At 41.2% G+C, this 27,589-nt stretch overlaps 1 protein-coding gene across 2 annotated transcripts in view; it reads left to right on the top strand.

Annotated features, from left to right (window-relative positions):
* The window catches only part of AGK (acylglycerol kinase), a 103,978-nt gene continuing 76,389 nt past the window's right edge, over positions 1 to 27,589 (top strand). The window contains exons 1-2 of one of the 2 annotated variants that reach the window (XM_077781045.1): positions 1 to 147; positions 26,546 to 26,663. In XM_077781045.1, the coding sequence (XP_077637171.1) occupies positions 26,563 to 26,663 (101 nt within the window). In that variant the 5' untranslated portion in view covers positions 1 to 147; positions 26,546 to 26,562. Of the gene's footprint in view, positions 148 to 25,652; positions 25,734 to 26,545; positions 26,664 to 27,589 lie in introns of those variants that run through there. The other variant, XM_077781044.1, reaches the window with a different exon arrangement.

Raw genomic sequence — 27,589 nt, 5'->3', positions numbered from 1 at the left:
TGCAGGCTGAAGTCTTACCTGAAAGCTCAGAGGGCCCCTTGGAAACTCAGTGGTGTGGCTGTTGCCAGGCGTCATAGATCACATGCTTCAAATCTCCACCATGTGGACCTCTCCGCAGGGCTGCCCCATGACAGGCGAGAACAATAGGTAAAAAATATTTAATAAGGAATGGAACCATTTTCTTAAACCTTTTTATTGACACAGATATGAAAAACATGCTAATCTTACCTGTACAGCTCAAGGAATTTTCATAAAATGAACACAGTCATGTAACCATAAGATCAAGAATGAGAACAATGACCTAGAAACATTCAGAAGCGTCCGGAAGCATCCAGAAGGCCCAGTCCTTCACTGTCATTACCTTTCCTTGTCTTTCTTAAATCTAGTCACTACCTTGACTTCTAGCACCATTTGTCTATTGTTGGGTTGTTGTTTTTTTTATCAACTTTATTGAGGTATAATTGGCAGGTTTGCCTATTTTTAAACTCTGCATAAATGGAATCCTGCCATATGTTTTATTTTGTGTCTGGCTTCTTGATTAACATTATGTGAGGTCCATTTAAGCTGTAGCATGAAGTTGTGACTCATTTATTTCATTGCTGTAAAGGATTCTGTTTAATGAACACACCACAATATACAATATATAACAATCCGTTCTACTGTGGATGTACCTTTGGGCTATTTCCAGCTTTTGGCCAATAAAGACAACACTACTCTAACATCCTTATATGTGTCTTTTGATGCACACATGCGTGCATGGCTGTTGGCCATTGTGGAAGACAGAATAATAGTCTCCCAAAGATGTCTACATCCAGATCCCCAGAACTTATGAATAGGTTACATTTCATGGCAAAGGGGAAGTAAGGTGGCAAATGAAAGTAAATTTGCTAATCAGCTTAAGACAGAAAGGTGGTTATCCTAGAAGATCTGGCTGGGCCCAGTGTAACCACAAGAGTCCTTACATGGGGAAGAGGGGGCAAAAGAGAAGGTCAGAGAGATCCGCTGTGAGAATTCGCCCACTGTTGCTGGATTTAGGACCATCCACCCAGGACTATGGACAGCCTCTAGAGGCTGACATGGTCAAGGATTCTTCCCTAGAGTCTCCAGGAAGAACACAGCCTTGCTGAAACCTTCATTTTAGCCCAGGAGAGCCTTTTCGAACTTCTGAACTGCAGAACTATAAGATAATCCATTTTAAAAGAAAGTATTTAAAGGTTTTTTTGTGCTTCAAAGGAAATAGGTTGACAACCATTCCCTTCAATCACAGCCTTGGAAACAAGAGGCATCGAGTACTATTATTCTCATCTGATCTTTTGCTCTTACAGGCTAATTAGCATTTGGGAGGGGGAAATCCCTCCCAGTTGCTCAGAAACAATCTCTGTCTCTGTGGTGCAGGTCATTGCTACCTAGCGACTCTCACCTCTACAACATTATACACCTGTCAGACAGTTAGCAAGCAGCACAGGCCTCCCACTTGCATGTCAACTAAAATTCACCAGGAATTCTCTTCCATTCCGCCATGGTTTAGCTGACTGCAATGACATATTGTAAGCAAAGCAAATGCAACCCACAGGCAGGCATTGACACTGAATGCAAAAGATTGAAGCCAACAATAGTATCATGGCCACTTCCCCCATTACTATTATTTTCTGTGGTTTCAAATCATGGGATGGCATTTTTTTTTCATGTGATGGAATTTTTAGATCTCATTCAAGTAAAAAACAAACAAACAAAACACCACTGATAGAATTTGTTAAGTGTCTTCTTGTTGGGGGTAGAAGGTGAGAACTCCTAACCTGATGGACTTCATGAGAAGATGTGGCCCCAAGAGAAATTAGGAAGAGGTTGGCCTCTGATGTTGGGAGTTTATCCATGTGCTCAGCCCATCTCCTGCTGAGTATCTCTCAAGCAATAGACAGTCCCCTGCAGGCTCTGGAATATCAGACCAGATCTGGCAGAGGGAGGTGAGAGAGGGTCATTGCTTTTTATTATTAAAATCGTAATAATATGGAATTAGCCCATATTATTGGGCTAATAATAATGTTGTATGGGAATAGCCTTGTGCTTAACTCACTGAAACTATGCTGTGTGCAATCATTGTTTCAGGTAACATCTTTCATTAGGATATAAGTGTCTGTAAACTTAAGTGTAGGAGCATATGGAAATTGCTGTATGCTTAACTCATTGAAATGATACTATGTATGATCCATCTTTCAAGTAAAATCTTCTTTCATTAAAAAAGTGTTTAAAGGTTTTACTCTTTAAAAATAATACAGCATAAGAATGCATAGTAATAAGGACAGCAATAAAGACCACTCCTTCCCCCAGGAAATGGAAAGAGACACTTAGCAAAGATGCTCCATATCTGGAAACTTGCACCTGATCCTTCAGAGAGATGTCAAGTGTGATCCACAAGAAAATATCTTTCAGAATACCATTTTCTGAAGTTCCCCTTTAAGACCCATTCTTTATGGCCTTTGTCATAGCCAAGGGCAGATAAGGGTGTAATAGGTAATTCGTGATGTACTTATTCACTCAGGAGATTTTCTATGACAGTGAAATTTTCTTTGAAGTTCTTAAGATGATAAATTTGTTTTTAAGCCACTAAGTTCATGGTAATTTGTCATGGCAGCAATAGAAAATTAACACAATGAAAATTAATACAATATAGTATATTCCTATTCTACTATGGGATTCTACTAGGGATATAGGTAGAAACATTGGGCATGTCTATGTTCGCCTTTTGTAGATATTTCAAACAGTTTTCTAATATGGTTGGACCAGTCATACCCCCACCAGGTATGTAGGGGTGTTCCCCTTGCTCCAGACCTTCATCATTGCCTGGTATCATCAGTCTGTTTAATTATAGCCATTCTGTCTTGGTATCTCATTTGTATTTCAACATGCGTGTCTCTGATTTCCATATGATTATGAGCCATTTGATCTCCTCTTTTGTAAAGTGCCTGATCAACTCTCTAGACAAGTGATTTCTTTTTGCTATTGCGGTAGAGGAGGAATGGAATTTAGAACAAGTTCTGTCCGTAAGACCATTCTGCATTCTCGACTCACAAAATTGAGATTTTCTTTAATGTTCTATGAGATTTTTTCTTTTCTTATTCTTCTTTAAAAATAAGAAAGAGGAGCAGATGCTAGCCTGTGTATCACAGTATGACTATTTAGTGAGCTTACAACAGACACACACACACACACACACACACACACACACACGCACAGTTACGAACATGTATGAGTATGGGGCAGTGCAAAGAAATATTCAACTACTATGAAAGTCCCTAGCAACTATTTTTAAAAACAGTAGTCATAAATACCAACAGACTATAAGGATGTTATTTATAGGCTGATAATCTCTGCATGAGGCTACTTTACTCAGAGGCTCTGTGATGAGTGTATTAGGCCTGGGTATTGAATATTAAGATCAAAATATGCTTTTCTTTAGCTGATATAACTTCCAAAAGAAATCATTCATACGGTCGGTAACTCATACAATCCATTCCAGCATGCTCTGCTACTTGTTAGGAGGTTTTTATTTAATTTAAGCATTTACATTATTGTGGATTTTTATTGTGCACTGTTCAGTTCTGAGTCTTGGGCAATTGTTATAATAAGGTTACTAGTCAGAAGCTGCAGATAAAGAACAGCAATTCAATAATTAAAAGGCAACCAGGAGTACAATCTGTCAAATAGAAAAAAATCAGATCCAAAAGTGCATGAAGATGAGCTGAAAGCCCAAACTATTAATGCAAAATATGATCATTTCCAGTGGTGAACCAATATGCGTTGCAGCTCCCGTGCTACAAAGGGGATTTTGTAAGATAATCAAACAGTGGTGTTAGCAGGACATTCCTGATTTTCATCTTCCCCCAAGTATTAGATTATCAGAAATCCCTTTTTAACACTTTCAGGTTGTATTAGACCAGGTTCTACTTCTTTGTCTTCCTATTTATTCTTTCCCTTTCCTACTGCCACTCCTACCTTCCCCATGGCTTTCCGTGCTCAGAAAAAGTAAGGTTTCTGAGGGTAAGGATCCAGCTGTTTTCTTTTTTGCATATCTTTCTAAATATCTTTCAAAGTTGCCCTTTCACCTCTGCTTCCTTTACCTTAGATCAAGCCACGATGTCCTACTTTGCCTCCTGTGGGCTCTTGGTCTCCACACATCCATCCCTGCTCCACCCCTCTCCACCCCACCCTACCTCGCAGTCTCCACACAGTGGCCAGAGGGATCTTGTTGCCACAAAATATGTTCCTATCATTTCCGTACTTAAAATGGATGGCCATGACTCCACGCTCCTCGACATGGCCTGAAAGCCCTATCTGGTCAGGCTCTGACCTGCCTCACCAGCCTCTTCAGTACCTCTCTCCCTCTTCTCTGTGTGCCGCCTTTCAAATCCAAAACCACACTTTCTTCCTTACCACCTCGGGGCCTTTGCACATGTTGCTTCCTTCTGAGCGTGGAAGGCTTTTTACTGACCTTTAATGCCTTCTTCCTGACCTCAACCTAAATATCACTTCCTTCGATCAGCCTTCCACATTGTCCCAGACTAGGTCAGATCATGTCATTATTTGTTCTCAGCAACATTTATTTATCCTTTCTAGTATTTACCAATTGTGGATTTTTAATTGCAGGATTCATTTATCTCTTCAGCTTTACTGAGTGCCTACCATATGCCTGTATTGGATTGTTAGGGCTGCTGTAACAAAATATCATACACCAGGTGGCTTAAGCAACAGAAATTATTTCCTCACAGTTCTGGAGGCTGGAAGTCAGAAATTAAGGTGCTGGCAGGTTTGGTTTCTCCTGAGGCCTCTCTCCTTGGTTCGTAGATGACCACCTTCTCTCTCTGCCCCTCCATGGGTCTTTCCTCTTTTGTTTTTCTAATTTATTGCTCAAATGTCTAAATGATTACTTAGCTGAAAGCAGATGCATCTCTTGGGAATTTTCAGTCCCCCTCCCCCCCACCAAGGAATTCTGGAGGAGGTGTGCATGTTCTTCAGAGGAGTCAGTATGATCCCCATACCCAAGAGAGCAAATTATGGTCTCTTTTACTGCTATTAATTCTCACTACCACAAGGTGTCGCTATCAAAGACTTGCTCTGTGCAATTGGACAGTTGGTGCTGATTTCCTCTGGGACAGTGATGCCTCCTAGAAGGCTCACCTTCCATCCCAAGCTGCTGTGGCTCTTTAAGGAGAACAATCTCACATCCTCAGTGCCATATTCTATAAAAGTGTCCCCAGATTCCTCTAGCTCATCTCTACTTTCATTCTTGTTTTAATGGATTATCCTTAAAGTGGAGAGGAAGCAAAGATTTCAAAAGACACTGGAGGAAATAATTGATAGGAAAAAAGTTAAAGATGCTGTTTCACACATGAAATCCTTGTATTACATTGTATCAAATAGCCATAGACCTAAATCTTGAACTGTAATTTACAGTGTATATCTCTATTGAATTTGACTTCAAAACCCCGGGAGAAAAAAAAGAATAATCACTGGAGGGTATAGAGGATTGATATCAATTTCCTTGGTTGTAAGTACTTAGAATATAGAGAAAAGTGCTCTGGATCTGCAACAGGAAGACATGGGTTCAAGTCCTTGCTTTGCTGTTTAATTAGCCGCATGAACTTGAGAAGTCACTTGATACCTTTGCCCTTCATGTCCACATATCTGCAAACATGGGACAATACCAATCCTCTACGTCTTACAGTGCTCTTGTGACAATCAAGTGAATTGATCTGAAAATTGGAAAGCATTCTATAAATATGAGATCTTTCTAAACAGACTTTAAAAAAATTAATAGACAATTTTTTGGGAACAGTTTTAGGTTTACAGCAAGATTGCACAGAAAGTATAAGGCGTTCCTATAAACCCTACTCCCTCTGCAGTTTCCTCTCTTGTTAACTTCTTGAATCAATTAGTTACAATTGATATGCCAATATTGATGTATTACTATTAACTAAAGTCTATAGTTTACATTAGGGTTTATTCTTTATGTGGTATATGGGTTTTGACAAATGTTACATTTTTTACAAATGTTATATGTGTTACGACAGGTATCCACTTGTTAGAGGATCGTACAGAATGGTTCCAGTGCCCTAAAAATCCCCTTTGCTGTACCTGTTCATCTCTTCCTCCCTCGCCCCCAACCCCTGACAATCACTGATCTTTTTATAGTCTCCATAGCTTGGTCTTTTCTATATGTCATATGGTTGGAATCATATAGTATGTACTCTTTTCAGATTGGCTTGTTTCTCTTAGTAATATGCATATAAAATTCTTCCATGGCTTTTCATTGATAGCTCATTTCTCTTTATTGCTGAATACTATTCCATTATAAATGAATTCTCAATAGACTTTTTAAAAAAGATTTTATTTTTTAGAGTAGTTTTATTAAGTTTGCAACAAAATTGAAAGGTTGAGAGGAAGATAGAGATTTCCAATATATTCCCTGCCCTGACACATGCAGACTATTCCCCACTATCAATACCACTCACCAGAATGGTACATTTGTTAGAATTGATAAGCCTATATTGATATACTACAATCGCTCAATGTCCATATTTTACATTAGGGTTCAGTCTTGGTGTATATCCTATGGGTTTGGACAAATGTATGATGGTATATTGCCATCATTCAGCTATCATACAGAGTCTTTTCATTTCCCTAGAATTTTTACTTTAAAAAAAAACCCAAAGACTACATGGTAATAGAGTTAAAATAAATATTGATAGCTCCATTAATGAGGAAAAGAAGGTGCTGCAGTCAGCTTGATATCCAGGTGGGCGGGCAGAGAAGCTATACTGCCGTCGTACAGATAAGTGTGTGCTGGAGGAGGAACGTGTTATGGGCTGGTTGTAAATACAAGAAGCCCGATATTTCGCCCTCTGCTCCCTCCTGGGAACACAGCTCAGCTTCCAGCAACTTGGTCCCCTCAGTGCAGGGCCTGAGCAGTCACTCCGATGCACCAGACCTGGGTTTGATGCTGATAGCATTTACCAAAAAATGCTGATGAAAAAATGATAAAATGAAAAACGCTAAAATGCTAGAGGAAAAAAGTGCTAATGTCCTGGATCTCTCAAACCATATCACTCCTGGCTGTATGCCTGACATGTAAGAGCATGCAGTAAATGTCTGAATGAATGAATGAATGAATGAATGGCTGGAGAAACAGGATAGGCCCCAGATCTGGGAACTGAGGAAAGGTTCTGGGAGGAGGCAGAAAGATCTGGTCATTAATGATTTTGTAAATAACCCGTGGAGATACTATTGCCAAGCCCAAGACCCCCTTTACCAACTGCTGAGCACTGCAGAGGGACTGTTTGCATTAGATCCAAGCCAAGACATCCCCGAGATCCCTGACGATAAAGGAAATAGCAGCCTGACGCCAGCCGATAGACCCAGAGGAAATTAACGCTTGTGCGGGTTTATCCCGATTTTCTTTCTACAGCCGGGTCTTCAGCGCCACCTAGTGGTGCTCCTTTCGGGTTCACTGCGCCGCCAAAGCACCAAACAGGGCTTCCTGCCCTGGTTTAAAGCTGGAAGGATTAAAGCCTTCCTCTTAAGGTTCAAGATAAGACACTATGTGGAAATAACGAATAAATTGAGAGCTTTAGAATTAATGTCAGAGAATTTTAAGTCACAGAACGTAATCTCAGCAATTACATGCACAATTAATAGCAGGATTTTGTATTTGTGCTTATGTTGCTGTTTTGAATACGGAGCAATTTTGGACAATGAGGCCACGATCAAAAATTAAAGTTGTGTAAAGAAAATACAGAACTAAGAAGTGGAAAAAGTCTGATCTAGCTCCTGACTCCAGACGGGAGACGTGTCATTTCCATTTCACAATTAAAGCAAGTCAGTCTTCGTTAAATGCCCAAGGTCAAGTGTCCAGTAAATGAGGCAAGAACCCTGACTTGGTGGAATGTCCTTTTACTTTTGCTATGCTGCTTCAAAGTGCCCTCTTTCTTTTGATATTTTTCTGTTTTGCTACAATTGCTCTGATATTCTCCTCCGAATGGGTCAGTCTTTAGTCTATTTTATACTCACAACCTGTTTTCCTAAAGGCTTGAGTTACTGTGTCCCTCACACAGAAACTAGAATTCCTGATAATTTTTATAAGGTGAATACTGGTTTATTACATTTGTTGTATACATTAAGTACCTTCTATATAATGCCAACTCATATCCCCTTTATTGGTTATAAAATTTTAGGTCCATCACTATATGTAACATTTAAAATCTAATTAATACAATTCACAATGGATTTTTAAATCTGAATTTTCTTTAAGAGGATGGAGTTTGAAATTCAGATACATGTGCATTTGGCATTAGATACTGAGCAGGTGATAGCAATCCAGTAACTAATATAATGTTTATGACTAGCACCACAGGTAAGGTAGAGACTTATCTTTATATTGATGAAGAAACAGAGATTCAGATATTTAAAAAAAATTATGTTTATTTTTAGAGTGTGAGCATGGGAAGAGCAGAGAGAGAGGGAGACACAGAATCCAAAGCAGGCTCCAGGCTCTGAGCTGTCAGCACAGAGCCCAACGCAGGGCTCAGACTCACGAACTGTGAGATCATGACTTGAGCTGAAGTCAGATGCTTAACTGACTGAGCCACCTGGGTGCCTCTCAGACATGTTTTGTTTAATTTTTATTTATTTACTTTGAGAGAGAGAGGCAGAGAGGGAGGGAGAGAAAGAGAATCCCAACACACAGCCCAACATAGGGCTCAAACTCACGAACCATGACATGAGCCAAAATCAAGAGTCAGCACTTAACCAACTGAGCCACCCAGGTACCCCTCAGACATTTTAAGAAAGCACCCCCAGTGACATAGCAACGAATCAGAAGAGCTAGACATTGAACCAAGTTTCCTGGCTTGAAGTCTAGCAGTATTTCTACCACATCACTTGACTCCACCAGAATTGAAGCCAAGAAGTGAAGTTTTATTCCCAGCTTAAACAATACAGAAAACGCCATATACTGTATCACCCTTTTGGAAATTTGTATGCTCATTTATATATCAGAGGTTCTTTGAATTCTATTTAAGGACATATGTTTAGCCTATTGACCCCCAAGCTTATAGCATTGTTGATTTGTTTGTTGTTGTTTGGTGTGTGTGTGTATGTGTGTGTGTGTGTGTGTGTGTAACTGTTAACTTTCCTCTGAAATAGTGCTCTATAAACACACCATGAGCAATGCTGGTTGGAGAGTCTGACTGGGGAGATGTGGGCTTGAGAGATAGTTGTGAACTGAATGAGGATTCAGTCTTTCGAGATAGCTGCTGGGTGTATTTGCCCAAAACAGCTTAGAGCATGATTTTATTGTAAAATTCTTGTTTGTAGCCTTCCTTGTTCAAGAAAGAATTAATGTAAGAGAGCAGGACTTCAACGGCATGATGATTATCTCCAGGGTTCTCCATGAAAATTTAAAATGTATCTATGCTATGGTATCATCTCACTTCCTTTCTGTGACACCTCTCAACTTTTCTTGTATTGCTACCCGAGTGGCCTATCTTAATCTGCCTGTATCCACATGCACCAATACTCTATTTTCCCATGTCATTTAGTGCCTGCCAGTGGATTCAGTGCTGTTCAAACTGGGACTCTCTCATCTTAGTCCTAGATCTAGGATAGGAAGCACAGATAAATAGATGCAGAAGAAGCATTTTAAAAAATGCAACAACCATTCATGACAAAAACTCTCATAAAACTAAGAAATGCAAGGAATGTCTTTGAAGTGATGAAGGCCATCTATGATCAACTTATAGCTATGATCATTTATTTTTTTAAAACCTTTTCCTTTTTAAGTAAAGTCTACCCACAACATGGGGCTCAAACCCAACACCCTTAAATCTAAGGTCACATGCTCTACTGACTGAGCCAGCCAGGTGCCCTATGATCATTCTTAATGGTGAAATTCTGACTGTTTTTCTCCTTAGATCAGGAATTAGACAAGAATGTCCACTCTCACCAATCCTATTTAATATTGCCTTATTAATTAGTTAATAAAATAAATAAATAAAAGAAATAAAATACATTCAGATAAAAAGGAAGTAAAACTGTCTTTATTCATAGCTAACTTGATTGTAAACATAGAAAATCCTTAGGCCTCTACAAAAAAAAAAAAGTACCATAATTAATAGTGGAGTTTAGCAAAGTTACAGGATCCAAACTGTATTTCTACATTCTAGAAACAAACCATCAAATATTGGAACTTAAACAGTACAATTTACAATAATACTAAAAACATGAAAAACATAGGGCTATATTAAAATACGTACAAGACATGTACACTTAAACTTAAGAAACATTACTGCGATAAATTAAAGACACCTAAATAAATGTAGAGAAATACTATGTTCGTGGATTGAAATACTCAATATTATAAAAAGTTTGCTCCGCATCAAAATCATAGTAGCCTTTTTGGGTAGAAATTGACAGACTGATCTTAAGTTCCATATAGAAATCCAAAGAACCGCAATAGCCAAAGTATTTTGGAAAAGAAGAACAAAATTGCAAGATTTACACTACCTAATTTCAAGACTTCCTACAAAGCCTTATTAATCAAGATAGTATTGGCATAAGGATAAACACATAGACCAACAGAACAGAATAAAAAGTCCATAAATAGATCTATGTATCTGTGGTCAAATGATTCGCAAGGTTTTTCAGTGGGAGAAAAGATAGTATTTTGAAAAATAATGCTGGAACAACTATATAATCATATGGAAAAAAGAAACGTCAACCCTTACATCATACCACTCAGAAAAAGTAACTTAAAATAGATCATAGACTTAAATATAAAGGAAAACTATCGAGCTTCTAAAAGGAAACATAGGAGAAAATCTTAATGATCTTGGGTTAAGCAAAAATTTCTTAAATAGGTCACATAAGTTTGAACCATAAAAGAAAAACGTCAATAAATTGTACTTGACCAAAATCTAGACCTTTTGCTCTTCAAAAGACTCTGCTGTGAAAATGAAAAGGCAAATCACAGAGTGGGAGAAAATATTTATTAAAAATACTTGAAAAAGTACTGGTATCTAAAGTATGTAAACAATTCTTAAAATTCAATAAGACTTCTCACCTAATTTTTTAAAATGAGCAAAATATTTGAATAGATGCTCAACCTAAGAAGGTATATAATAGACAATTAGACTCATTAGGATGTCTACAGTTTAAAAACTGACATACCAAGTGTTGGGGAGAATGTGGAGCCACTGGACCTCTCATATACTGCTGGTGGGAATGTGAAATGGTACACTATTTTGGAAAACAGTTCGGTAGTTCATTAAAAAGTTCAAAATACACTTTATCATATAACCCAGCCATTACATTTCTACGTATTTACCCTAAAGAAGTGAAAACATAAACGTATGATCACAAAGACTTGTACACAAATGTTAAATGCAGCTTTATTTGTAATACTCCCAACTTTAAAACAACTTAAACATCCATCAATGGGTGAGTGCATAAACAATTTGCAGTACACCCTGAGAGTAAGCTACCACTGGCAGAGGAGCAAACTGTTCATATACCCAACAACATGGATGTGTGTTAGACACTATGTTGAGAGAAAGAAGTCAGGGACAAAAGGCAACTACTGTGTGATTCCATTTATATGAAACTCTAAAAGAGAGAGATGTAATGTACAGCAGCAGAAAGCAGAGTCATCGCTGCTTGGTGCCAACTGAGGGCATGAGAAAGTTGGCCAGGAAGGGCAGAAGGACCCTGGGGCAGTGATGGAAATGTCCTATATTTCCATCGTGGCCACTATAGGAATATATACATTCATCAAAAGTCACTGAGTTGTACACTAAAATGGGCGCATTTTGTTGTATATAAATGATGTAATAAATTGATTTTTAAAATTGTAGCAGGGAATGAAAGATTGGAAGAGACAGATTTTGGTATATTTCTGTGTTGAAGTGGATGGGTTTTGAGTAGGTTTTATATGCTAAGAGGGAAAGACAGTGGAGATGGAGGGAGAGAGTACTTCAGAGAGAAGATTACTAATGAGGAGGATTTCTCAGAGAGGAAGAAGGGGGTGCTCTACAAAATGTAGGTGTGTGCATGAGCCTTGGGTGGGAGGAGGGAACACTCTCTTCCAGACTTACAGTGGAGGAAGGTGGTGTGTGGTATTGAGTAAATATGGGTGTAACTTAGTATAAGGAGGAAGTTAGAGAGTGGAGGAAGTTCATGGTTCATTCAAACTTTAATAGTACCTGCATTATATATATATATTAGGATGCGGCTACTCTGCAGGAAAAAAGAATAATGTTGTCACTGCCCTTACAGAATTTAGAACACTGTGGTTTAATGGTCAGGCATTAAACAACCACACAACGGAATATGTAATCGCAGGTTATTATTAATTCCATGAGGGACATAGGAGCTTTGGTCAAGTGTAGCAGGAGGAACTGATTTAGACAGATGATGCAGGGGGAGTCTGGAGGAGAATAAGTAGGAGCAAGGTGATGAGGGGCCTCAGTAAATACCTTGAAGTCGGAAAGATTTTGGTACATTTTGATACAGAAACATAGTCATGGGTGAATTTTTTTTGCTTTATAAGAAAATGAAACCACAGAAAGATATATGTGTGAATTTCTAATCATTAGAGCATTCTCCAAGAGTATGATTAAGATTTATCCACATACAGGGCACATGGCTGGCTCAGTTGGTAGAATATGCAATTCTTGATCTTGGTGTCATGAGTTCAAGCCCCATGTTGGGCATAGAGATACCCAACTTAATTAAATTTGGAGGTGCCTGGGTGGCTCAGTCAGTTAAGCATCCAAGTTTGGCTTAGGTCATGATCTCACTGTCTGAATTTGAGCCCCACATCAGTCTCTGTGCTGACAGCTCAGAGCCTGGAGCCTGCTTCTGATCTTGTGTCTCCCTCTCTCTCTGCCCCTCCCCTGCTCATGCTCTGTCTCCATCTTTCTCTCTGTCAAAAATAAATAAACATAAAAAAATTTTTTAAAGATTCATCCACATACAATTCAAAGTTTTTGTTTTGTTTTTCACATAAAGCATATCATAAGCCAAGTACAAAGGCAAATAAACCAGGAAAATATTTGCAACAAACAAGTCAAAGGACTACTGTCCTAAATCTACAAAGAGCATGTATCAAATTGATGAGAAAAACATTAAACTATCACCAGAATCCAGTTACTATAATATTGTGTTCCTAAAATGTGACACTTTGGTCATCAAGTTAGAGAATTTTAAAAAGAAAAATAAACATAGGAGGCAAGTTGGGAACATCTAATAAAAATACAAGTAAAAAGCATAGCAAATATTTTATGGAAGAGAAAATGAAAATGGCTAGATGGACATAAAAAGCATTTTTACTCATAATCAAAGAAAATGTAAATTGCAAAAAATGAAGTGTCATTTCCTCTGATTCCAGTTTTAAAAATTAACCCTAGGAATGTATTCATAAAAGACTTCAAAGATCTTGTTTTTTAGTTAAAATCTTAAAGCTCTATCTTTTAACAATGAAGGGATGTATCCAAATGTTGCAGTATTATACATTAACTAAAAAGGATTTAAAAATTATTGTGATCTATGTGATCCTAGGACTATGCAATGACAGAGGGCAAGAGACTTTCCCTGCTTCTGTACCCAAGGACATCATATTGGCTGGCCCACTCCATGAACACAATCATAGTGAAGGAAGGGTTCTGGGCACTGTACCCTCCACCACATATATTTTTGTGGCAACAAATATGAGATTTTTGTGTCCTGTAGTGGCCCATTTCACAGATGAAGAAAAGCTATCGGATTTGAGTGGGTTCAGAGCATAAGAAGGCTCCTTTGCTCATTTGGTACATCAACTTTGTCCTTTAGCCCTTAAGACTTAGCAGATCTAATACCCCTGGAATCTAGAGGCAGATCAGGATGTTGAATGGAGCTCACAGCAAGACCTCATGAAGGATCCACAGATTGGTTTTTATTTCCCCTGCCTCTCATGCCATGCCAGAACCACTGTCAGGGGACTTATCAGAGGCCTTAAAAATGGTCACAGTATCTTGCACAGCATTGCTTCTAACCAAGGAGTCCACATTAGATAATGGGCTGTAGCTCATTAGAATCACTGATCTTATCATGTACCCGACACCCAGAGGCAGCTGGTCTCATAGAAGAGTGGAATCGTCTATTAAAATTCACTTGTGCTTCCAGCTGGGTAAGTAGCACTTTCAATAAGGATTGTTGCTTGCAAGATAGAGAATATTCTTTGAACCTGCACAATGTGTGGTTCTTTTCTCCCTTTTACTAGAATACATGAGCCAGGGAATCAAGTAGTAGAATTGGGAGTAGCACATCTCATGAATGCCCAGTGACCTCCTTCTAAAATGTTTACTCCATGTCCCCATTTGTATGAAAAACTTAATATCTAAAATAGAAATGCTGGTACCAAGAGAACAATATTTTTACTGGATTTAAAGCTTAGACTACCAACTGGTTATTATATATCATGAAGCCACTGGGTACACAGGCAAAAATCAGGGTTATGCTTTAAGCCAATGTATCTGACACATCCTACGCATCAGTTTATGTCTAAGGACCCCTCTCTTGTCCAGCTGTCACTGTGGCAACCAGCTTTGCATGTGCTCTGACTTTGGAGGGGCACAGCCAGATCACACCCATCCTGAGTGTGTGGCTCAAGGCTCTTGATTTCTATTCCTCGCAGCCTTGTCGATACTGCTATGCGACCCTGCTCAGCACCTGTGCCTGCACTTGAGGCAAGAGCTGGAATAGATCCTTCCCTACTTCTCCTTCTGGGACAGTTCTGAGACTTAGTTGATGTGGATATTTGGAGGACAGTCCCCTTGGATGAAGCAATAGGTCACACTTAAGAGTGGCCAGCTCGACGACACATCTTCATTTGGGCTGTCCTGCTTTTGCTGCCTCACTTCCTTATTCCTCTTTCTTTTTCTCCTCCTGGAATTGCATGTCTTAAAAACTAACAATACATTATAGCTCTCAGCCTCTGCTTTCGTAGAATGCAGGCTAAGATAGCTGGCAATGCATGAAGGGTGTGGATGCCATGCATACACATGTACACACACAGGCAAACACACACTGTCTCATACAAATACTATTGAAGGTGTAAGGGAAGGTTTATAGAGAAAAACAGCAGTGAGGAGAGGAGAGGAGAGGAGAGGAGAGGAGAGGAGAGGAGAGGAGAGGAGAAGGAGAAGGAGAAGGAGAAGGAGAAGGAGAAGGAAGAGTGTGTATGATTGATCCTGCAAACTCTCATGATTCCATATTGAGAGGTGCTTAAATTAGGCAGAGCTGGACACGCCACAGAAAGTCTTCCAGTACTAAAATCCTGTCCTTCCTAGTTTCTATATTTCTAGGGAAACTAGGAGAAAGACAGGAACATTTGGATTCGTATGTGAGAAAGGGAGCATCCTTACTAAGGAAATATCTAGGGTCTAGAGCTCAACTAACAGAATCTACACCTGATGCCAGGTTTTGCATTCTTTGTTGAGCTGGCTCAGTTCTACTGACTCAGTTTGTAGCCAAGCCTGCATAAAGTGAAGACAGAAAAGAGTCATCGGGGACCTTAAGCAAAAGATGTCTCTCCTGGTGAGGGACTTTTACCCAGCTTTTGAGGGCAAATAAAGTTGTTGCTATACAATGAGAGCAGGGAGTTATATGCATGAAACCCAGGGGATCCTTGAACACTTCTTTATATTGCCAAGTCGAAGGGCAAATATTAATGAGGGACTACTGTGTGTCTATCCAGGCAGGACCTCAAACTCAGTCCTCTGAGAATGAAGATTTGATCTCCTACCCCAAATTTTAACCGGCTGAAGCCTGGCCTAAGGTGAGGAAGTATGGAATGGGTAGTGGAGGGGCAGATTTGCTACAGGTCAGAGACTAATGGCAGAACAAGAACTGAACCCCCACCTATGTTTCCTTTCCCACATATGCTTATACATTTTCAGTTAATTCCTTTGCCTTCTTCTTCCTGTGGCTGCTTTTAGGATTTTGCTTTTAGTGTTAGGCAGTTTCAGTTTGATATATCTGCCAGTATTTTTGAGTACTGCTTCTTCCTATTCTCTATTCTTTCCTTCTGGAGATACCACTAGATGGTTATGGGATCTTCTCATGCTCTCTTCTACGTCTGTTAACTCTCTTTTATATTTTTCTTCTCTGATAAATGAAATAAAAGAAGAATTAAATAAACAGAGAGATATTCCATGTTCATGGATAGAAAGACTCCATATTGTCAAGATGTCAGTTCCTTTCAATTTTATCCATAGATTCATTATGATCTCAATCAAAGTCCCAGCAAATCAGCTAATGGATATTGACAAATTGACTTTAAAATTTATGTAGAGAGGCTAATGGCCCCCCAAATAGCCAACATAATATTGAAGTAGAAGAACAAAGTTGGAGGACAGATGCTACCCAATTTTAAGACTTACTTCCAAGCTACAGTAATCAAGACACTGTGGTATTGATGAAAAAATAGAGAGACAAATGTAACAAAATAGAGAGCCCAGAAATAGAGCCACATAAATATAATGAAATGAACTTTGGAAAAGAACAAAGGCAGTACAATGGAACAACGATAGTCTCTTCAACAAAAGGAGCTGGAAAAGCTGGACATCTACATGCCAAAAAAAAAAAAAAAAATCTAAACACAGACCTTATACTCTTCACAAAAGTTACTTCAAAGTTTTGGATTATAGGCCTACATTTAAGATACAAATCCATAAAACTCCTAGAAGATAGGATAAGAGAAAACCTAGGTGACCTTGGGTGTGGTGATGCCTTTTCAGATACAACACTAAACATGATCCCTGAAAGAAAAAAAACTGATAAGCTGCTCTTCATTAAGATGAAAAAATTATTTTGTGCAAGAGGCAATATCAAGAGAATTAGAAGACAAGCCACAGAGGTGTCTGAGTGGCTCAGTTGGTTAAGCAACTGACTCTCGATTTCAGCTTAGGTCATGATCTCATAGTCAAGAGTTTGAGTCCTGCATTGGGCTCTGCACTGGTAGCACAGAGCCAGCTTGGGATTCTCTCTCTCTCTCTCTCTCTCTCTCTCTCTGTTTCTCTCTCCCTCTCTCTGACCCTGCCCCAGCTCATGCTCTCTCTCTCAAAATAAAATAAACTTTAAAAAAAAGAAGACAAGCCACAAACTGGGAGAAGACATTTGTAAAAGACACATCTGGTAATGGACAACTATTCAAAATATACAATGAACTCTGAAGACTCAGCAATAAGAAAACAATCTGATTTTTAAAATAGGCCAAAAACCTTTACAGACCCCTCACCAAAAAAATATACAGGTGATCGCAAACAAGCATATGAAAATATGTTCTGCATCACATGTCATCGGAAAATGTGGATTAAAACAACAATGAGATACCACTACACACCTATTAAAATGCCCCAAATCTGGAACACTGGACACCACCAAATGCTGGTAAGGATGTGGAGCAAGAGGAACTCTCAAACATTGTCGAAAGGAACGCAAAGTAGTACACCCACTTTGGAAGACAGTTCAGTGGTTTCTTATAAAAGTAAACATATTCTTATCATATGAGCCAGCAATCATGCTTCTTGGTATTTGTCCAAAGACGTTGAAGACATGTCTACACAAAAACCTCCACACATATGTTTATGGCAGACTTACTCATAATTGCCCAAACTTAGAAGCAAGGTGTCCTTTAGGAGTTGAATATATAAACTGTGGTACATCTAATGGAGTATGTTTTGGTGCTAAAAAGAAATGAGCTATCAGGCCATAAAGACATGAAGAAAATTTAAATGTATATTACAAAGTGAAAGCAGCCTATTTGAAAAGGCTATAAAATGTATGACTCCAATTATAAGACATTCTGGAAAAGGTAAAATTATTAATACAAGAAAAATCAGTGTTTACAGGGTGGGAGTGGAGAGAGGTAAAGAGGCAGAACACAGGGTTTTTAGGGTAGTGGAAAATTACTCTGTACAATATTATCATGATGGATATATGCCATTATACTTTCTTTAAACCCCTGAGATGTATCACACCAAGAGTTAACAGTGGGGTAAACTACAGACTTTGGGTGATTCTGATGTGTCAATATAGGTTCATCAATTGTAACAAATGTGCCACTCTGGCGAGAGAAGTTGATAACGTAGGAGGCTATGCAAGTGTAGGCATAGGGACATATACGGAAAAATCTCTGTACCTTCCTCTGAATTTTGTTATAAACCTAAAACTCCTCTAAAAAATAAAGTCTTGAAAAACTTACTCAAAATTAATTATAGGTAGAATTACCTGCTTCTCGTTTCAGAATACCTGGAATTGAATTACTCTGGGAGACTAGGTTTTGAAAAAAAGAAAAATTGGAGATCTTGTTTGATGCAATCAATGAGGACCCCACCTCTGTAGCTTTTCACTCCTCTATTAAACAGGCAGCTAGAAGGTGCCAGCCAGGGCCAGACGTCGCAGGAGGAGTAGGTGGCAAAGGATGACAAGGAGACACATTAATAAGAGAAGTCCCATTCAGAAAAAGGCAGGCCCAAACAGATCATGCGTGAGAATGGGTATTACAAAGGGTCTGATAAAATCCCGTGTTACATTGTGGAAGATATTCTCTCTCCTAGGAATCTGCTGGTTTCTTAAAAGGCCTCATTTACATGTTTCCAATCTGGTAGTAGTAGATGCAGTGGATATTAAAGGTCACAATAAGGAAGAGATTTAAGATAAATACCACAAGAACACCATTTATACTTTTTCTTAGGGGAAACAAAGTAGTCTAAAGAAGAATCTGTATGCATAAAGTAAGTAAATAAACCAAAAAGGAATGTTAAAAGAATTCATGCATAATTTTCCCAGATAGAAGTTCTGACTTCTATTCCACAGGCAGATTTCATCTGAGATACGACATAGAAGTCTGTTTGTGATGATGAGGACTACCTCGGGTTTTTTAAACCTTTCCCTTTTATTGTTAGTGAGTCTGTAGACAGCAAGCATGGCATGGGCCCAGGGGCCAGGGGAATGGCTGGAGAATGATTTTAGGAACAATAAACATTTAAGCATATCATTGATATCAGTGGTATCTGCCATCTGCTTTCACCCATATTCCTCATAAAAACTTCACATTATCTTTATAAAAACACTGTCCTTACCATGTCTTCTACCCAAGCCTGTGATAACCTTGCAGGTTATCAGTTCAGTGCTCTTGGCTTCAAGAAACAGAAACCCCTGACTTAAACAGCATACACAATAAGGGAATGTATTATTTCACGCAATAGGATGTCCAGAGTTTGAGCAAGCTCTGGACGCAGGACGACCATCTGGCTCGATGATGTTACCACAGACCCAGGGTCTTTCTGTCTTTCCCCTCCCGTCCCCTGTGAAGTAGCATTGGCCCAAGCTGGTTTCCTTCGTGGCTGAAGGGTAGTTGTGGCTGCGATGCAGGCAGGCTGGGTTTGAGGACCCAGAGGGTTCTGCAGGGCCAGCCAAGATGGTCCTTGGATTCGCGCAGGATAGAAATCAAATACAAGTTGGAGAAAGTGAAGACTGAGTTTGCTGAATAGTGTGAGTGATAAGTAAATAAGAGTAGGCAGAGTGTCTGGGAGACTCAGAAAGGAAAGGAGGAGTCTCACTGTGGCTTGGGGTTAGGGGTTTATATTGGAAAGGGGCCTGGGGTACGTGTTCCTTTAGGAATCCAGGGCAGGGTGTGATTAAAGGTAGATGCCAGGTGAATAACAGGTGTCATAAATTACGGAAGGAAGGGGTGCGGGGGTATGGAGGCCAGCGTCAGCCGAGGTGTGTTAGAGGCTAACATCCTGGAACGTGTTCGGGATCCGGTTCTTCTTGGGTGTTATCAGGTGTGTGGGTGCCTCGGCCAAAACTCAGAGAGTGATTGACTTTGTTGTTTCTCCCTTGAAGTGGGAACATAGCTTCTTTGGTTTATTTGGAGGCAAAATATAGAACGTGAATAGATGGGGCCCAGCCAAGAGCCTTTCTAGGATGGAGTCTGTTCAGCTTCCCCCCCTCAGCAGTTTCAGATATATACACGGATGATCCTGCCGGAGGGAGAAAGCAGGTCCATCTCTGCCATTTTCAGCTCAGCCGCACGATGGGTACAATTCCCATGCCACGCAATTGGCCCCTTTTTATTTCTGCACTCAGCCATCACCTCAGCCATCCATAGCACATTTCATCGTTTCCCAAAAGAAATCTCAAATCCATTAGCAACCATTTTCCATTTCTCCCCAACCACCCCCTAACCCAACCCTGGGCAGCCTCTGCTCTGCTTGCCATCTCTATGTACTTGCTAATTCTGGATGTTTCGTGTAAACAGAATCACACAATATGTGGTCTTTGTGACTGGCTTATTTCACCGAGCGGGAGCATAATGGTTTTAAGGCCCGTTGCCATCTCTTTCTTGAATCCCACCCTTCAAGGAGAATGAAATCTTTCCTGAGATCTCTCAGTGGACTCATCATTAAGACTCTTTGGTCTAAATTGAGCTACATGCTCAATTTTTAATCCAGTCACTGGCGCTGGAGGGTGAATTACTGTGTGCATCTTAAACTATGCGGACTACCTCCTGGCAGTATACTCTTCACCCAGATTTCTCGAATATTCTCTTTAACTTATAAACTATTTACCACTTTCACATTTACTGCCCCCTCTCTCTGATTTCTGGTCTCCTTCTTCTAATGACCCTTATCCTTGTGATTATATTGGACCCACCTGGGTAATTTGGGATCATCTTCCCAGCTCAAGAGCCTTAACTTAATCAGCCCTGCAAAAGAGTAAGAGGTTCCAGGGGTTAAGGATATCTTTAGGGGGTCATTATTCTCTGTACCACAGTGCTTAGCGTTCACTACCAACACTTTTGAGGAAGGGTGAGAAGAACACAAGATTGGGAAGAGGGAGAATATAGCTGTGATGTATCCGGACAGCCTCAGCTGCCCCTGTGAGGATCTGTGCGGCTCTCAGAGGTGTTTTGCTTTGGGCCAAATGACCAACTTTTGAATTCTCTCCTAGATCAGTCACCATATGTGGGCCATCCACAAAAGGGCGTGATATTGGTCAAGAAGGCTCACTGCATTGGAGGCTGTCCCTGAAGGGGCCGACAGCTGAAGGCGGTCTGCCCAAACCACCCCTAGCAGCTGGGACAACAGGTGGTACATCTCCATGTCCAGCACTCAATGCTGGTAATGATGCCTGAAAAGAGCATTTGGGAAGTTTCCATGTTTTAGAGTCATTTGTGTCTTTACACATTTCCAAGCTACATGTTTAAGATGCGGCTTTCCCTATAATCCCTCCTGGGGTGGGAGTGAAGAGGTGGAAGTTTAAGTTCGATAAAGCATGGACAATCCTTAGTCAATTTATAACTGTGTCCCGCTGGAAACGATTTGAGGGGACAATAGTTAGCTTAACCAAGGGGCCAACCGTAGCCAAAAAAAGGTAGTTACCATAGGGAAAATATTAATAGTATGAGTTATATAACTTCAAAACTAAATAGGATACGACCACAATGCATTAAAATGTCAGTACATACGTGTCGTGTAATGGGTCCCGTTAACTCCTTGAAGATGAATTTATGACTAATTTCTGACTTAGTCCTATTTTGATGCAGATACTTCCCATTTGCAGGTGACATATCTGAGTCATAGGACCCACTGTTTCTATCTATACAAGCGTGCAATTGAAGAAGGGAACATAAGGTCTCTTTCAGAGACCTGCCCCCACCGCATGTGCCCCCAGCCCCCACCACATGCCTCTGTCACACATGTAATTCTGAGGTTTGTATTGTGTCGAGATGTCTCATCTTTTCTGGTTTCTTTCTTTTTTTTTTAATGTTTTATTTATTTTTCAGAGAGAGAGATAGAGACAGCGTGAGCAGGGGAGGGTCAGAGAGAGAGGGAGACAGAATCTGAAGCAGGCTCCAGGCTCTGAGCCAGCTGCCAGCACAGAGCCTGACGCGGGGCTCAAACCCACGAACCATGAGATCATGACCTGAGCCGAAGTCGGACGCTTAACCGACTGAGCCACCCAGGCGCCCCTCATCTTTTCTGGTTTCATAATCCATATAGAAGCCTGGGAGTTGTTTCCAGATTTCTCTGCTGGGAACACAACAGAGTGACATCACCATCCCCATTCGCCACCATGCTGGCTGCAATAAATAAAACCTACATGTTAAAGAAAGAACGTAAACTAACAAGTATCCCCCCTTGGCCTGATGAGCACTTTTCTATTAGAGATGGTCCCCAGTGAGGCCAGATCTGCTACGCATGTCTGTGTTTGACCTCCCAAGGAGCAGCTGCCTCTCTTCTGGGGTGTGGCTTTCTCCCAGGTCGCAGAGACCTGCCAGCCCAGCCATCTTCACAGGCACTCTGGGCATCCGCCTTGTGATGCCTGATCCGTCCAACAGTACACGGCTTCCATTCAAATAAAATCGAGTTTTCCTCTCCTAAATTTTAAGAAAAAACTTCTTTCTAGATTTTCTGATTGGGAAATTATGGTTAAGTTCATCCAGGCAGAACTTCTCTCATTTTTGGGAACTGTTTTACTGCAGCCTTAAAGCTTAGTCTGCCCATTGGACCATCCAGCATCTAGTCCCAGATTTTTCTAGCCTACAGGGACGCAGTTCAGCAACTCATTTTCTTTTCTTAAAAAAATGTATTTATTTATTTAGAGAAAGAGGGAGGGGGAGGGGCAGAGAGAGCTAGGGAGAGAATCTCAAGCAGGCTCTGCGTTATCAGCACAGAGCCTAATATGGGGCTCAAACCCAGGAACCTCGAGATCATGCCTGAGCTGAACTCCAGAGTTGGAGGCCCAACTTACTGAGCCGCCCAGGCGCCCCCAGCAACTCATTTTCAAATGCAAATATTCTAAATAGTTGGGACAGAAATGAAAATAACTGTCTCCCATACCTTCAATATCACAACATTTTATAGCTAGGAGGTATGTTTTATGATGATCTTCTTTACAGACGGAACCTCCAGAGAGAGGGGGTAGCAGGTTCACGTTATCTAGTGTGGCCCAATCAAATCGATCAGGAACTATTCGGCCCATTTTGCAAATGAGTAAGCCGAACCCCAAAGGGAAAGAGTGAGTAAGGGTTACACAGGCTCCGACAGCTCTGGTACCAGAACCCAGGCCAGCTGACGTCCCATTCGGTGGTATAACGTCCAAACTCCTGACCACCCCCCGCCCCAAGTCCTCCTCTGCCTCGCCCCGCCCCGCCCCCCACCTGCCAAACTGCCTCAGGCCTTAGAGCTTTTGCACGGGCTGTTCCCTCCCTCCAGATCCTTGGGGACCTGCTCCCTCTCCTTCAGATCAGTCGCCCCTTACTCAGAAAGGTTGAGACAGCCTCATGTAGAAGAGCTCNCCCCCCCCGCCCCGTACTTCTGATCTAAATTTGCCCTGTTCGCTTATTTTCGGATTTAGTGCCAGGTCCTAAAACAGCGTTTGTCTTGGTAGGCTTTCCATAAAATACTGTTGAGCGACAAACGGAGGGAGGAAGGAACGAATGGACGAAGAAACGAGCGAAGGAGAAGTGAAGGCGGCCCCCAGGCGGCGGCCCCCGCGCGCCGCACGGTCCCGGAGCGTCGGGAAGGCGCAGCGGAACCCGAGGGCGGGGGCGCGGTTTCCCTTAAAAGCGCGGGGGAAGGTTGAGGGAGCACACAGGAAGGCAGGGCGCGGAGCGGGAGNGCCACTCTGGGAGTCAGCTGGCCTGGGTTCTGCACCTGAGCTGTCGCCAGCCTGTGGGACCCTTACTCCCTTTTCCCCTTCGGGCTTCGGCTTACTCACTTGCAAATATGGGTCGAGCAGTTGCTGATCGACGGATGGGTTCATTCATTCCAGAGGCTTTACTAGGTTCTGTTTGCTAGAGATGGATTGACAGCACCTGCCCCCGAGGGGGGGGGTTCACAGCCTAGTGAGAAAAGCCCCACGTGATAGGTGGGGAAGGTTGAATACAATTAGAATTTGGGAGTTCTTTAAAAAACAGTGCAAAACACCACCAACCAACCTGCCAGCCTGCTTTTGCAGAGGAGAGATGTTGATTTGAACATATAACGTTTAGACTTTAACAGAGATTGAGCAGGAAGAATTCTGTTGGGTACTTAGAAGGAATATGCACTGTTAGCTAATACATTGCACATTGCCACACAACTTACTTACACACAAATTTACAGAGTGCATTCACAGTTCTTTGAGATGTGATCTTTTTAGCCAAAGGAGCAGGTGGTGTATTCTGATTTTACTAATAAGGAGTGAGAGGTAGAGGTTAAATGACTTACCCAGGCTCTCACTGTCAGGAAGTAATAAGGCTACTCTGGAATCTAGGCCTCAGGACCCTTGCACCAGTGTTTTTTCCACCACTAGATTGCCTGCGCGTTTGCACACTTTTATAAATACGAATCACTATTTTGTGACGAAAACGGAGTTCCATTGGATCTTTAAACAGACTTTCTACCCATGCCTTGAGTGATTTTTTTTAGAAATTATTTTTTTAATGTTTTGTTTATTTTTGAGAGACAGTGCGTGTGTGGTACAGGGGCAGAGAGAGGGAGACACGAATCTGAAGCAGGCTCCAGGCTCTGAGCTGTCAGCACAGAGCCCGACTCAGGGCTCCAACCCACAAACTGCGAAATCATGACCTGAGCCGAAGTCCGATGCTTAACCAACTGAGCCACCCAGATGCCCCAGCCTTGGGTGGGGTTTGTGTGTGTGTTGTTTTGTTTTATCTGCAGTCAAACGACCTCCTTCACACTGAGGAGTCTCCAGTCTGTATCTTCTAGCCAACTTCTCTTAACGCACAACTGTTTAACTCAAAAATCCAGGCATCCACCGATCCTTTGGATATCCACTTGGGTGGCCTACAGGCATCCCAAACTCACTATCGCCTCAACCGCACACATTCCGTTTCTCCACAAACCTCCATTCGAAACCTAATGATGGAAATCCTTATGCAGTAGCTCCCCCAGGCACAAACCTGGCTTGGTTTCTGCTCTCCCTTCCTTCCGGTGGGCAAGTGAGGTTTCTAGCTAAGAGCAGCTCGGTGGTCAGTGGATAGAAAATTAGGTTTGATGAAGAGTGGACAGCAGTGGAGGAATATGCTAGGTTGAGTACCAGGAAATTGAAGTTAATGGGAAACTTAGCAAGGCATGTTCATTAGGATTCTTCTTGGCATCTTTTTTTCTTTGCAGGCGATGCTCCTTTCTTCTGGGTTTAGGGATGGGGTGCCTCATATGAGGAATTTATGACCTGTTTCAGGGAAATAGAGTCAGGTGAGGAGGCCAAAGGGACCTTCCTGCTTTTGACAGTTTCTCAAACTCCTTTAGCTTAAAATACTCAACGTGCTAAGTTGCCGTATTTTGGGGTAGTATGTCCTGAACCCTATCACATTCAGCAGTTAGCTAGCTGTCCAAGGACTGTTATGGGCCAGGTCTTATCTTAGGCACTGGGGATCCAGCCGGGACCAGAGCTAAGTGCTTGCTCTCCTGGCGTTTGCTTTCCAGTGGGCGAGGCTGATAAATCAGCAAATAAGGATCCTCACATGATCAACGCTGTAAAGAAAACAAACAGAATAAGGATCTATATTGTCACTTGGCTTTTTAGTAAAGTTGTGTTCATTTTCCTTGCTCATAGGAGTGCGTGAGAGTCTCTCTTCTCATCTTGTCATCTGTGAATATGCTCATTTAAAAAACTTGTTAATTTTAGAGGTGAGCAGTGATAGTTCTTTGGAGTTTGCATGTCTTTGATTACTCAGGAAGTTGAACATTTTCACAGTCATTTGTATTAGCGCTTCATGGAATTTTCTGTGCGTGCTCTCTGCTTATTTTCCTATTGAGTGGCTAGTGTTTTCCTCTATTTTGAATAGTTTATATTACTTATCTATTGAGTCATTTATGTATAATAGGCAAACATTTATTAAAAACTTTTTAATGTTTATTTTTGAGAGACATTGTGGGGGAGAGGCAGGGAGAGAGGGGAACAAAGAATCTGAAAGGGGCTCTGCGCTGACAGCAGTGAGCCAGATGTGGGGCATGAACTCCCGAACCGAGAGATCATGGCCTGAGCCGAAGTCGGTCCCTCAACCAACTGAGCCACCTGGGCATCCCTTTTATTAGTTTCTATTTTCTTTTAATTTTTAAAAATGTTTATTTAGACAAACACTCTTAAACAGTGGTATAGTGACTGTAAGAAGAAAGAGAAGCAGGAAGCCTGGAATTCCCTTCTTCTCTGCTCTCCCACCCCTCCTTGCTTCTGATACAGTGAGGCCTAAGTGAGCAGAGCGGGGGAAGAAGTGAGTTCAGGTAGAAGGAAGTAAGGAAAGAAAGAAGAGGCAGGTGGGCAGTGAGAAGATTTGCTGAGCCCGGAAGGAAGCAGGTGGGAGGAGGCCGGAGGAGCGGTAACCAGGAACAGAAGTGAGGGAAGGAAAACGGGGATGATGGGCAATTGGACGGCGTCGTGGGGCCTCTACACAATGGCCTTGGGTACTGATCTTTTTCTTTTTCTGCTTCTATTCACCTAGCAAATCCCTAGGAGAAGATGACCGTGTTCTTTAAAACGCTTAGAAATCATTGGAAGAAAACTACAGCTGGGATCTGTCTGCTGACATGGGGAAGCCATTGGCTGTATGGAAAACACTGGTAAATATCTGACAGCCCCCACCCCGTCTTCAACCTCCAACAATAAAAAGGGCCTAAGGTCAAAATCTTGCTCTGCTGTGCTCCTCTCTATAACACATTGTGGTGTAAAAAAAACCAAATGTTAAAAACCCCAAAAACCAAGGCTTCTTGTAACCAATTCTCGAAAGTTGTAACTATAGCAGTGCCATTAACCCTGGATAACAGTGGCTATAGATTGTAGGAATGAGATCAGAAGCTGAAGACATTGAGAGAGGAGTCACCTCCCAAGTTCTTAGTAGACAGGGATAAAACTCTTCGGTCTCCTTGGGATTTTATTCCTTCGGTTTCTTGATCCGTTATCACTGCTGTTGTGGAACCCTGACTGAATCGGCTTCCTCCAACCCCCGTGACTTTGCACGTTTATACAGTTAGCCTGGGTTAATTTAAATGAGATGAAGACTTCCAAGCCTTTTGATTGAATAAGGAATTCAACAGTCATGGGTTTTATTAGCCTCTAGGCATGAAGGGAGAAGAAAGTGCCAGAGCTCCCTTCTGGTTTAGCATGGTAATAAGATTTAAGTAACATTTTTATATGAAAACTATACAAATAAGAGAGCCTATCAAATTACAGTATTTGGGGATTAAGGGTTCCACCTTAAGTATTTACCAGCACTCTGAAATCCAGGTGTCTTGAATGACTACTTTGTTAAGCAAAAAAACGGCTTTCATAAAGGGAGTCTCCACATTGGAAAGGAGAGTCATACTGGTATTTTTGTAAGCCATCCGTTCACCCGTGTCAGAGATCATCTGTGGATGCAACATGGTGTCTAGCTTTTTACAGCTGTGGATTAAATGGAATGTATCCCCCCCCCTTACCCCCCCCAAAATATTCTCAAGGCTCAGCACTTGGATTCCATTAGCATATAATGAACAGACCTAAAATTGGT

This window comes from Crocuta crocuta, unplaced genomic scaffold, assembly GCF_008692635.1.
Source record: "Crocuta crocuta isolate KB4526 unplaced genomic scaffold, BGI_CrCroc_1.0 scaffold228, whole genome shotgun sequence".
Lineage (NCBI taxonomy): Eukaryota > Metazoa > Chordata > Mammalia > Carnivora > Hyaenidae > Crocuta > Crocuta crocuta.
The sequence above is the reverse complement of the archived record's forward strand: the minus strand, read 5'-3'. Positions and strand labels throughout refer to the sequence as shown.